Raw genomic sequence first — 13,406 nt, forward strand, 5'->3', positions numbered from 1 at the left:
CTTAATCCGGTACTCCCTCAAAAGGCTTATTGCAATAATCTCATTCTCAAGCCATTCCAGCCTCACCTGTGTGAGTCTGTCAGGAAGCTCAACCTTCAAATAGTTCCTCAAGGGTTTCATGCCAACTTTCAGATTTATCCTACCTTGGAAAACCTAGTTTGTAAAGCTCAACTTCTTGATGCTATGGTGAAGAAAGTGAAAATAGGCTTGGCAAAGAGGATTCCAAAGTATAAGTGCTTCCGTGTTGATGATAAAGACACTTTGTTCTTCGAGGATCGCCTAATGGTTCCAAAAGGAGAGCTCATAAAAGTTATCATGGATGAAGCCCACAATTCTCACCTCTCGATACATCCAGGCAGTTCTAACATGTATCAAGAACTTAAGAAAAACTTGTGGTGGACTCGCATGAAACGTGAGATTGCTTAGTTTGTGAACGAGTGTGATGTGCGTTGCAAAGTGAAGGCATAACATCAACGTCCAACAGGTCTTCTTCATCCTTTGCCTATACCCGAGTGTAAATTTGATCATGTTGAGATGGGTTTTGTCACTGGGTTTCCTAAGTCCAAGAGGGGCAATAATGCCAACTTTGTGGTCATCGACCAGCTCACTAAAGTTGCCCGTTTACTTTCGGTCAAAGAATTTATCTCAGTAACTCAGATGGCAGAGGTGTACACTTCAAGGATATTTTCTTTGCACGGTGTTCCTAAGCTTATTTCTTCAGATCAAGGAAACATCTTCACTTCCAAGTTGTGGGATTCCTTCCAAATTGCAATGGGCACCAAGGTCCGTTTCAGTACAACCTTCCATCCTCAGAATAGTGGTCAAGTGGAGAGAGCCAATCAAATTCTTGTAGACATGCTCAGAGCGTGTGTTATATCTTTCGACCTGAAGTGGGGAGACTGCCTCCCATTTGCTGAATTCTCCTACAACAATAATTTTCAAGCAAGTTCAGGCAAGGCCCCATTCAAGATTCTCTATGGCAGGAAGTGTCATACCCCGCTCAACTGGTCTGAAACAAGTGAGTGTTAAATTCTTGGGAATGACATGATCATTGAAGGATAAGAAATGTGTCGTGTCATTCAGGATAATAACAAAACTACTCAATCACGTCCGAAGAGTTACTATGATATCAGACATCGTGACTTGGCATTACATATTGATGATTTTGTCTATCTTCGGGTTTCTCCCATGAAGGATACTCAACGTTTTGGCATCAAAGGAAAGCTTGCACCACGTTTTGTGGGTCCTTTCAAGATTATTGGCAAAAGAGGCGACATTTCTTATCAACTAGAGCCTGCTCCCAATTTCTCCAATGTGCATGATGTCTTTCATGTATCTCACCTCCGGAAGTGTTTCAAGACTCCTGTGCGCACTCTTGACTTCCAAGACATTGATCTCCAAGAAGACATTTCTTATCATGAGCATCCAGTTGCTATTATCGAAGAGACCAAGCGCAAGACTTGCAACAAGTCTATCAAAATCCTCAAAGTTAAGTGGTCACACCATTCCGATAAAGAAGCCACTTGGGAACATGAGGACCTTCTTCGTTCCGAATATCCTGAGTTCTTTCAATCCTAGATCATAGGGCGAGATCCTCCTATAGTGTGGGAGAGTTGTAACACCCCAAGTGCAATTTCCAAACATTTGTAATATTTTCATGAGTAAACCTTCACGGTTGTGCCTCATGAGTTAGAATTAAACAAAGTTTGATTCATGACTCCATTTGCATCATAACATCATATCATCATGCCATGCATTCTTCTTATGTCTCCTTGTGACTTGTGTGATGTTGAGTGAGTGTTGGTGGTGATGTGCTTGCAAGAGTGTTAGGGTATGGAGTGAAACCCTCCTTTCAAATGCCTTAGCTTATCTCTCTCATTAAATTCAAATTATTGCATTAGAGTGAGATCTTGCTTTGCCAACGCCTCCTTTAAAAATGTTGCGAATTCTGTAAATATTCTGTTGGTAATTTAGAATCAAGGTTCATGCTTGCCCTAATTTTCCTGCTAATTTTAAAACTTGCAAAATAAAGGCAATGGTTGAAATAAGTGCATTTATTTTATCTCTCTAAAATTGTCAAATCAAATTTGTTAAATAGGGCATAATTTTGTGAGCGTAAAACATATTTTATTTATTTTTCCAAAGCCTTCTTTATTTGTGAGGGGATTTGTGAACTATGTGTTAATTTTAAAAAGATAAAAGGTTTTTACCCACGGGTCGTAGCCTTAGCGGCAGCAGCCAGCCAACACTATGCAGCCCAACAACAGTGCAGCCCATCTTCACCGCCGAGGAGCAACAACGTAGGGCACTGCCCAGCCGAGCCCCTCCCCACGCGCCTTGCCCCTCCTTTCTAGAGTGGACTCTAGGCTTCCCCACCTGCAGCCTCTCCTCGCCCTGCCTTCTTCCTCCCCCTTACCACCTCCCTCTCATAGCGGTGAGCTGAGGGGGCCAACACCATGGCCTCGATGGCAGGTCGTGGCCCCGAGCCCTCCTCCTATAAAGCAGCCCGCAGCCCTAGGGTTTTCCCCTCTCCTCCCTAGTACTATTCATGCTGCTTCCACTAGGTAAGCCATGTCGCCACCATAGCCGCCGCCATGCTCCGACTGATCACAAGCTCCAGCTCGGGGTAGCTTCTTCGCCTCATCTCCGACCTCCCTGACGGCGTAGATCGAACCGCTAGAGCCCCTGCCATCTCTTCCCCTATGCACGCGACGCCACCACCCCCCGAAGCCGCCTCGCCGTCACAAAAACTTTATTGCGTGGGGATCTGAGGCTCTCCGGTCTTCTTCCGAGCCTCGCATCGTCTCCGTCGCATGATCGGCCCCGTCTTCATGTCTGGTAGGGCATTGGGTGAGCGCCTCTTCCATCCCCGTCTTAATCCCCGTCGCTACACCTCCGTAGATGCCACCGTAGTCATGTCGTCGCCGTGTTCCCCGCGCTCTGGGTGGAATTCTGAAGGTGATCTTCAGAACGGAAAAGCGCACGCTTTCGTGCTCCAGTCCCTAGCACTCTTGCGCCCAGTGCTTGATGCACACATGGTCGCTATGTAGTCACCCTGCAACCCTTGTCGTGCACCGCAGCGCCTCGCCTCTGCCTCATGTCGCCGTGGCACGAACAGAGCCTCTACTCGACCTTGAGGACCCCTCTGCTCACTGCTTCACCGATACTGCCACGTGGGATCACTACAAGAAAAAGGCTAGTTTGTGACAAAAAATATTGATGGGCATAAAATTGGTCATGGATTTATAACCAAAATTCAAATATTGGTCATCAAGTGTTTGGGATAGTCCAAATAGCATAATTTTATGACCAGCTGTGTCCATAAGGTCATTATCATCTTGCGCAAAATGGTCATTAAGATATGTATTGCTATTTCTGAGTTTATTCTCACTATCATGACCAAACTATATGGTCAGAATCATACGAGGGGAGGTGACTGGACGACACCTCATGAATTTTTCCTACGTGTCGTGTCTACGTGTCAGTTTTTGCCTATGTGTCAACCATACTTACATGTGGGGCCCATTTGTCACCAAAACATGTTATTCTAGTTGATGAACGGACACACTCTAAAATGTGGGGCCCAAAGGCTTAGGACCGATGATCGTTGAACCGATCACATGTTGACATGTCGAACCCACGGGGTGATACACTACCATGCGTGGGTCTCGAAATATTAGATATCCGTCTATTAGCTTACATAGTGAGTATTTCTTATATCTACACATGCAAGAAATATTTGATAAATACGAAATGTATTATAAACAAACAAGATTACTCATTTTTTGTTCTAAATATGTATAAAGTAAAACATTGCTAAAATAAAAACATATGAGAGGCCATGCCAATTTCAATAATTTGTAGTCCAATTTAGATTTTGTAAAATAAAAGTGCACTAAGATACATGTATATGTTTGTTTGTTCCCAACAAATATTTGAATTTTTATACATTTATGAATATGATAAAAAGATTTTATAAAATTTATTAAAACAATAATGTTGTCTTTAGACACTTTATTTGAGATTCACGTGGTTCACATTTTAATTATATCTAGTAAATAGATTAAACATCATTTAACGTTTACATAATAGCACACACCAATGTAAAATCCATAATTTTGACATCAAAAATATGATGTAGTGTTTTCCATGTAAAAAAGTGGATAGCCATGAACATGCGTAATGATAGATTATTCTCTTGTTCACCAACACCACTACTTATCATAACTCATTTGTGTTGGTTTTGCATGTTATCTCCAACTCACATGATACGGTAATGTAGTTTGTTCCACTTGATGTGATAGAAACATAATAATGTTAATGGCTTTTCCAACAATGCGAGATTGTAATTAATACTTTTATTGATATAAGTCATATCTTAATTAAATAAAAAAAAGTGTTCTCAACAACAACATTGGTTCGAAAGGAAATTAAAAAATATATATATAACTTTTTCTTCGGCAATTATTTTCGAGTCGGCGACAAAGAACTTTATTTTTAAGGGAACAAATAACTTTTTCGAGGGAAAGGGAAAGAAATAACAGACTACATATAACGTTATGGGCCAAAAACTTCCTATACCAAGATCTATGCGCAGTTGAGCCAGCCTAGTAAGACCCAATATGTTATAAATCCTCTCTCCCACATAACCCTAACCCTAGTTCCCAGCCCCGTCCCCTTGCCTCTCTTCTTGCCAGCCGCCAGCCTCCACCTCCCTCAGCACCACCCAAGCCCATCCACCACGTCCAGATCCGCGCACCCTTCCCCAGCACCACCCGAGCACAACCACCGCGTTGTCTCCCACATGGCGTCATGCTTCCCGCCCCCTCGTCCTCAACACTTGCACCGCGATGGACACCAGCATTGCCGCCCTCGCAGCCACGTACACGGTGGAGCTCTCCGAGAAGCTTGATGTCGAGCGGCATCTTCACAGTCACGCGCTCCGGCGGATCCCTCGCCAGGGCCTCAGGTTCGTCCCCGGCCCATCCTTCCCGTACGCGTTCCCTGTCTGTACGGGGGATCTTGATTTTAGTTTTGGTCTCGTAGGAAGCTCGCGGATTGGTTGTACCTGAAATGCGTGGATCGGAGAAATTGACACTTGTTCTTGGTGGATGAGAGGGTCGTGAGCATGAGTACTGTACCTACAAGATCGTTCTAGATGGTTTGTTCTCCCAAGGTATTCCCATGTGTTCATCCTGGATCCATTCTCAGTCATGCTATTGCCAATTCTACCAGTTTAGGACTTTAGGCCTTTCCTATGTTAAGTTAGGACATTTGGAGACATACTTTTGTGGCTAGAAGTTGATTGGTAGTTGCGGAGGAATACGATTATAGTAATGCTTTGATCGAAAATGTTGTTTGGAGGCCAAGCTCCATGCAACTTGTAATATCCATCGTCAGAGAGCACGTGGATCAGCTACAGGCTCGCATTTACTCACATGTATATCAGCTGACAAGTATTCACAGCACACCGTATTCTCTATTTACGTAAACCACACATTGCCAGACTGGTTCGACGTGCCATCATTTCGCCCTTCATGTTCAGGTAGTGCGATTAGTTCACTATGGTTCATCTTACCACAAAGTGTTTAAAAGGACCATCTTGTGAATGGCAGGTCCTTTATCATCAAAAAGAAACTGCACATAACGTCGTAACTATTCTGATCCTGTGAACGATGAACACATCAACTAATGAGAAACTAAGTTTGTTTGAAAATGCAACACAAGTGCCGTGCCCATAAATTGAACTAGCAGCAAAACATAACACAACCCTTTTCTGAATACCACATAACATCACTGCAAAAACATCACAACTAAACATCATGAACATGATTAATTAGGGAACATGAAATAATCTTCGAGTCCGACAAGATCCTTGTGACTTCGATACGACCACACCCTCTTCATCTCCATCGTGAGTTGCCATCTCACCGGATATCCGCGGGGCCTAGCTCACAGGAATCCCCCACCCTAGCATATATTATTCTGTGAGTATGCATTTTGAAGTATATTTGTAAAAGCATATACTGTTTTGGAGGAAAAGCATATATTGTTAACTTTAAATAGGTCTTTAGCTATCTTGGTTGATCACTGCCTTTAAGAAATTTGTGATTATACTGATAAAAGCATATACTATTTTGTGACTACGCATTTTGGAGTATATTTGTAAAAGCATATACTGTTTGGAGGAAAAGCATATGTTGTTTTGGATAATGCCTTGTAAGAAATTTGTTAGTATATTTGTAATAAATCTTGAGCTATCTTAGTTAATCCATGAGCTCTCTTAGTTTGTTAACTTTTTATCATTATAACTAAGATCAAGTGATTATTAAATAGATTTTTCCAACTAAGTGCATGCAAATTTAATATGAATCTACTTCTGTTGGGCAAAAAAAAAGATGCAACATTTTTCCAAAGTATGAATCTCTTCCCATACTTAAACATCAGTCCTTGTAATTTTGGTATATGGTGCATGCCACGTTTATCAAATACATATGCATCATATGATTGATCTTTTCTTTTAGGCTGAAGCTTCAACGCAGCTCTCAGAAACCATGCCGAAGCAAAGATATTGAAGGTGGATTAGCCGATGCGAGCAACTGCCATTGGAAAAACTACGTGCGAGCATTGCAGGTGAAATCCTCCCCTTCTGCTCTGAGAGAACCTTCAGTAACCGTAGTGTCCTTCTTTTCATTAGTACGATTGTACCGTATCTTTTATTTACGTGTTTGGCCTTCTTGCTTTCAATTTGTGAGTTTGCTGCGAAAATGTTGTTTGGAGACCGAGCTCCATGGTGCTCTTTATCCTACGTGTCAATCTTTGTGATGATCACATACAACCCTGTATTACTGTCGCAAAATTCGGCCATCTCGGCATGTGGATAAAAACAAACAAAAATCAAAAATCAAAATTGTGATCAGTCCAACCAAAATGTTCATCGATCAACTAACCATGCACCAAAAATTATTGTGTGAATTGAGTTATTTCAATTTTCTCGATACCTACAGTCCTAGCATGCTAGGAGGCATTGCGAACCCTTTGGCCATTTCCTCATTTTGATGTCCCATAGATAGAGAACTAATCTGTTTTCTCGCGTAGCATGACAATACATCATATTGAGTATGCGACTGCATTTTTAAAACCGTTGGTTGTTTTATCCTTCCGACCGTTCCATGGTTACAGGATTTAATAATTTTGTCGCAATAGCATGACAGCACATCATATCGAGGATGCCACTCCATTTTCAGATATTTTCAAAATAATAACTCGCCAAGTATTCCAGTCTTTTTATATGTTAATGTATATGTATTTTCTATTGTAGATCATTTTTTTGTTCTCTAATATCAGCTAAAATTAACAATGTCATATTTTATTCTCAGAAATTTTCAAATATAATAAGCAATTTACTTGGTCTGTAGCATAATACTAGCGGTCTCTGTATGCATTGTCTCACTGCTAGAAATCCTTTCCTTCCATTCCCGTTCAGCATTAAACTGAACCATCTACTGTGACATAAACTGCAGCCGTCAGCACAGCTTGCCTCTACTTGTTCGTGCAATCAGACAGAACGGATACCCATGTACACGGCAAGCACAACAACGCATGGCACTGTTGTATTCCCACCAGGCACTGTTGTATTCCCACCAAACAGCTAGGTATAGTAGTGTGAAAAGCAGGCCGCGCAAGTCATAATGTGTCAATGGTTGGACGAGATAACACGACCCATGTAGCTCGGTCTCCAAAATGCCCCTCTCAGTTTGCTAATACTTTCTATATCGCTCCATACTTTATAAGCATAATCAGCTCACTGTAATACATTGGGTACAACCAAATTTAAGGAATTTCTGTTGTGGTTCTTACCCAATCGGAACTAGAAACATACCCCTAATATATATACTATGTGCAAAATTATACATCAATGATCAGTAGCACCTCCTTGTCAGTGTCAATGCCCTGTAGATATTGTTTTTTTTAAATTGACAAAGGAGCTGTTGATACTGTTAAGTTTATCATGATTAACTACACTGCAAACACATGCAAATATTACTCTTTGATGTTCCAATATTTGTTATAAAATCTATCCTATTTTTTTAATGTTACAATATTTGTTATAAAAACTATCATGTTTTTTTAATGTTACAATGTTTGTTATAAAATCTATCCTAAATTTTATTATAAATCTCTTGTATTCTTGCTGCATGAACATGGATGATTTAGTCTAGCAAAAGCATGAAGGGAATTTAAGAATCTTCAATTTCTTATAGAACTATTTCTAACATTTTCACATTATGCAAACCATATATCTAGATGAATAGACAAAAATTCTCATAATTAAGTACTCCCTCTGTCTGGAAATACTTGTCATAGCAATGGATGTATCTAGATGTATTTTAATTCTAGATACATTCATTTTTATACATTTGTGCGACAAGTAATTCCAGACTTAGGAAGTATTATATATGGTTCTAACTGTTATACAACATGTACACCATGTTTTTTTAGTAGATCGTATGGTCATTGTTCATACAACAACCTTCCAGTAACATGTCATTGTGCTTTTTTTCTCAATTTTTTTGATTGGACATTAGAGCATCTCCAACATCCGCCCTTCATGCCGAGCCCAAAAAATGCGTTTGCCGCGCGCGCTTCGGCTGGTTTAGCGCGGGGATAAGCGCTGGCTCCAACAGCTGCGCTATAATGCAGCGCGCGCGCTGCTCCAGCAGTGCCCAAAAATGCAGCACGCAGCACGCACAAACCACATATACACCACATATACATTTCAAAAAATAGAAGCAAAAACGATCAAACAAACAAAATAAATCAACAATAAATAGTCATTACAACTCAAAAACAAATAGTTTATCCTTCAGTACAACAAATAATGCAATAAACACAACCAATAGTTCATGAACAATACAATACAAATAATGCAATAAACACAACCAAATCATGCTCTTTGTCGTCCATGCCATGCCCACCACTCTTCAATCAGATCCTTCTGAAGATCATTATGCGTTGCGGGACGCCGAATGGCATGATAGGAGGCAACAAAACAGGCTACCCTTTCAGCCCTCCGCCGCACTCGCACGGGATGTCCCAAGAGCTCATACTGTGAGTAATCTAAATCTTGGCCACGCACATTCTCGATGATCATGTTGTGCATGATCACACAAGCGTGCATGATGTACCAAAGCATTTTTTGATCCCAAAATCTTCTAGGCGTTTTGTCGAACACCTTTCGGGCGCGGCGCGGCAGCGAGCTCTCGGGCGCTGTTCCTCGGACGTCGGAGGCGCGAGAGGGCCGGTCGGACTAGGAGGGGGTGGGGCGGAAGCGCGGGGAGGCCGGGGAAGCGCCTGAACGGTCGCCGGGGGCGCGGGCGGCGCCCGCAGCAAAGATAGGCCGGGAAAGCGCCTGAGTGGTCGCCGGCGGGCGCGAGCGGCGACGGCGGCGCGGGGATAGGCCGGGGAAGCGCTGAACGGTCGCGGTGGCGCGAGCGGCGGTGGCGGCGCGACCGGATGAGGGGAGCGAGCGCGGGAGCGCGGGAGATAGCAGGAGCGAGCGAGGGAGAGTCGCGCGCGCGGGAGTCGGCGCAGCAAATAAGGGGCGCGGGATTGCGTTTCGACCAACGAGCTGAACTGGAAATGGCGCGCGCATCATTTTTGCGCGCCCGCTGGAGCTGCCCGCCGTGTTGCGCGCGCGCTAAAACTGCCTTTTTTGCGGCGCGACGCTTGTATAGCACGCCTGTTGGAGATGCTCTTATGTCCTTAGAGCATCTCTAGTAGAACCCTCAAACCCTCAAACCCTTAAAAATAACCGTTTTTTACAGTTTTCGTCGGACCCTAAACCCTTAAACCCGTAAAATAATTTAGAGGTCTAACCTGCAAACATCATCCCAACCTGTAGAAGTGAGGGTGGGGGGAAAACTCCCCCCAACCCGCACTCGTCTTCCACCAAAGCGCGGGAGGGAAGTTTCATCCCGCGCGCAGCCCCCTCCCACAATCCCCCGTGGCCGCCGCCCCGCCCCGGCCGCCCCTCCGCCGCCGCCGCCCCGCCCCGGCCACCCCTCCGTCTCCGCGCACCGGCCGGCCCTCCGCCGCCGCTGCCCCGCCACGGCCGCCCCTACGCCGCCCCGGCCGGCCGGCCGCCCGCGCCCCGCCTGGCCGAAGTTTGCATGTCGTGACTGGCTCGTCGAAATCCAAATTCTTGGTTCCGATGAGCATACCTACGTTGTGCAGTATATTTATCTATTGCTTGATTTACTCCAGTAAGGAAGCCAAGTACGCTATTTTGTATATGCTGGTGTTTTTTTAATTCCATTTTGTGTATGCTGCTGTTTTTTTGGTTGAGGAACAATTGATAAATAGTATGAACATCCTCAGCGGAGTTAAAATGGTTTGGTTCTGTTAAACTTGTGAGCTCATGTTGGACTGGATCACTTCATTCTAGTTATTCACTTGGAAATGAGCCTGGTCTTGTTTTTGAAATCCTTGTGCTATAATGGATTCATTTGTTGCCATGAACTCATGTTTAATTTGAACTCACTGTTTTTATCCTGTTGTACTCCAGGGTTCAACATCTTCAACACTTCTGGGACATACACAATGTGTTTCTTCTGTTGCTTGGCCTGAGCAGCGAACAATATATTCGGTATCATGGGATCAATCTGTTCGACAGTGGGATGCTCAAACAGGGAGAGAAACATGGAATATGGTATGCCGAACATCGTTGTAATAATTTTCTATGTCCTATTTGATTCGAACAATTGATGTAACTTTGCTCAAACATTGTTGTAATAATTTGAATGATTATTGTTTTATTCTGTGGTGTAATAATAACTAGAATGATTATTGTTTTATGTCAAATGTGATTGAATTTGTGATATGTCATATGATGAAATGTGATGAAATGTGTGATATATGAAATGACAGTTTTAAGGTTTGGGGATGGGGCAAAGACTAGAACCCTCAAACCCAACCCTTATAACGGAATATTCCGTTATAAGGGTTGGGTTTGAGGGTTCTAGTCTTTGCCCCTGTTTTTCAACCCTTAAAAGTATCAAAAATGTGCAATTCTCAACCCTTAAAACTGGTTTTTGTTTTAAGGGTTTGAGGGTTCTACTAAAGATGCTCTTACAGTAGAAGTGTCTATTATGTACAAGCATCTATGTAGTATTATGCATGCATGGTTACTAAACCGCTAGTAAAATACGAAAATAATTGATTGAAATAATTCTCTTTTCTCTATTGTACTGTCATGATAATCCTTGTTAAGCGGCAATGAGAATCATTTGTCCAACCTTTGTTCGATAGTGTGATGTCATGGCTTAATGTACTATAAAACTAGAATTTAGTTTTCTTCTAGTTACAATATGCATCATGCAAAAAGACATGTCGTGTGAATGTTTTTGTTCATTGATGTGGTTTTTATCCAATTGCTAAATGTGAAACGTGCACCTGTATTTTTTCTTTTCCTTGTGGTTTGTATGTTTTTCTCATGTCTGCTCCTTATAAATGCCAGGATGTTCTACAATCCCAAAGAACTGGCTACTCGGAAGAAGTGGAAGACAGATCAATCCGTTGTTCCTCATTTGTTGTTACATGTGAACACATGAAATTTTTCTTCCTTCTTCTTTGTTTCCATGAAGCAGAAGTAGTTTTGGCTTTGTTTAAGTTAATACTGGAAAAGTATTGTATTGACATTCGTTGGGCCTATGATTTGCCGAGGATTTCAAGGATGAAGTATTTTCTGTGATGTCTATTTTGGAAATACTATAACTACTTATTTGCAATATATTGAATTTTCGCTTGAATTATATGTGATACACCTATTTTGATGGGCCTATTCCGATCATGGACCTAAACTGTGAAAATCAAGGCTTCAGCCCAACATAAAATGGACCATGTCAACAGATTAGGTGAAAATATGAACATGCTAAATGGGCCTTACGTGTAGATGTGGCCTGCAAAAAACTGATTGTAAAGGAAATATATGGGCTAACAAATTGGGCTTGGTCCATTTAGACGCCTAATTTGGATCCTGCCAGGTCAGATTCTTTGTGGCATCCACGTCATCAAGTTTGCCACATTATCACATTTGCCAAATGGATGATGCCACATCAACTAGCCACGTCAACCTCCATCTAGTTCAGGCGTATGAGTAACGATCAAAATTTTCGTCAAAGATTCCATGACAAAGATGTTTTGGTCATAATTTCCATGACCAAAATTTTACGAAGGTCATGCTTTATCGTTCTTGATGGCCAACTGTTGACCTCGTGAATTTTGTCATAAAAAGGTCATAAACATACAATAATGATGATTCAGTGACCAAAATTGACCATATTTCTTGTAGTGGATGGAATTCTCGTGAGCCCCGCAGTCCCCGCCTTAGTTCACCCTTGCCCTAGGACGCTAGAGAGAGCGCCAACGTCGTGGTCGTTGTCTTTGTAGTAGCAGGTGCAGAGCGGGGTTGTTAGAGGGGCTAGCTCAAAAGGAGCAAAGCCCCCTAGTTTCGACACCCCCACCTAGACCACTGGACGGACCAAGCTTCCCCACGCGAGTGGCCATGGGTTCGATCCACCCACCCACCCGAGCACGCCGTATAACCCCCTTTTTACTGCTTTAGCCATATGGGTGACAGTTGTTAGTGGGCTCGTGGCCCACATGTCATACCCTCACGGGGGCCTTGATGTCACTTCTAGTCAGACCCCCCTTGTGTTTTTTCTTCTTAATTTTGTTTATTTTTTTTAATTAAATTGCATTTAGGAATATTCCAATTTAGGAAATTTTCCAATTCTGGATCTGTCCAGAAGTGGAATATGCCAAATTTGGCATATAACTTGTTATAAGTAGTTGGGGGTATTTTTCGTTTGTGATTATGTGTGTTCTTACTTCTGTAACATATGCTTGTGATATATGGAATTGGGGTAGAAAATCCAAGGAATCCATTAGTGTCATTGGTTTTGTCTTTTAAGCAAGTTTGTGTGGGTGCTATTTTGTGCTAAGATGCCATTTTGTTACTTTTGTCTGGAGCAATCCTTGCACCCTATGTCAGACTTGTCAACATGAAAGTTGTAGTGTTTAGGGAGTACTAAGTGCTGGTATTTTTAATTTCCATGGAAAATTTGTGTATTTGTGGGTTTCTTGTTGTGAACATGTCATTTCAATATTATTGTTTTAGGATATGTTGGCATCTGACTAAGTCTGAAAAATGTTTCAAGTTGCTCTGTTGCCATGATGATTGCCAAGCATCTGACAATTATTTGTGCTGGTACTTTGGTGTGAATTAAAGAGCATGTTTCCCTGCGTCAAATGGTGACATCACTTTGCAAAATAGGTTTTGCATCTTAGTTATTCTTCAGTCAAACATGACATGTTGATGTAAAGTGTTGTGAATTCACCTTGTG

General features: G+C 42.3%; 1 protein-coding gene across 2 annotated transcripts; it reads left to right on the forward strand.

Moving 5' to 3' along the window:
- Positions 1 to 4,636: 4,636 nt before the first annotated feature.
- On the forward strand, positions 4,637 to 11,756 carry LOC123412876. 2 transcript variants are annotated; one of them, XR_006613620.1, is made up of 5 exons: positions 4,643 to 4,969; positions 5,047 to 5,176; positions 6,525 to 6,633; positions 10,568 to 10,711; positions 11,519 to 11,756. XR_006613620.1 is itself a non-coding variant. In XM_045105838.1 (4 exons), exons 1-4 carry the CDS (start codon positions 4,851 to 4,853, stop codon positions 11,750 to 11,752), a joined length of 606 nt encoding a protein of 201 aa, XP_044961773.1. In that variant the 5' UTR covers positions 4,637 to 4,850; the 3' UTR covers positions 11,753 to 11,756. The 2 variants fall into 2 exon arrangements, 1 of the variants encoding a protein (XP_044961773.1); XM_045105838.1 differs by lacking the exon at positions 5,047 to 5,176 and having other exon boundaries at positions 4,637 to 4,969.
- Positions 11,757 to 13,406: the final 1,650 nt, after the last annotated feature.

This window comes from Hordeum vulgare, chromosome 7H, assembly GCF_904849725.1.
Source record: "Hordeum vulgare subsp. vulgare chromosome 7H, MorexV3_pseudomolecules_assembly, whole genome shotgun sequence".
Taxonomy (NCBI): domain Eukaryota; kingdom Viridiplantae; phylum Streptophyta; class Magnoliopsida; order Poales; family Poaceae; genus Hordeum; species Hordeum vulgare.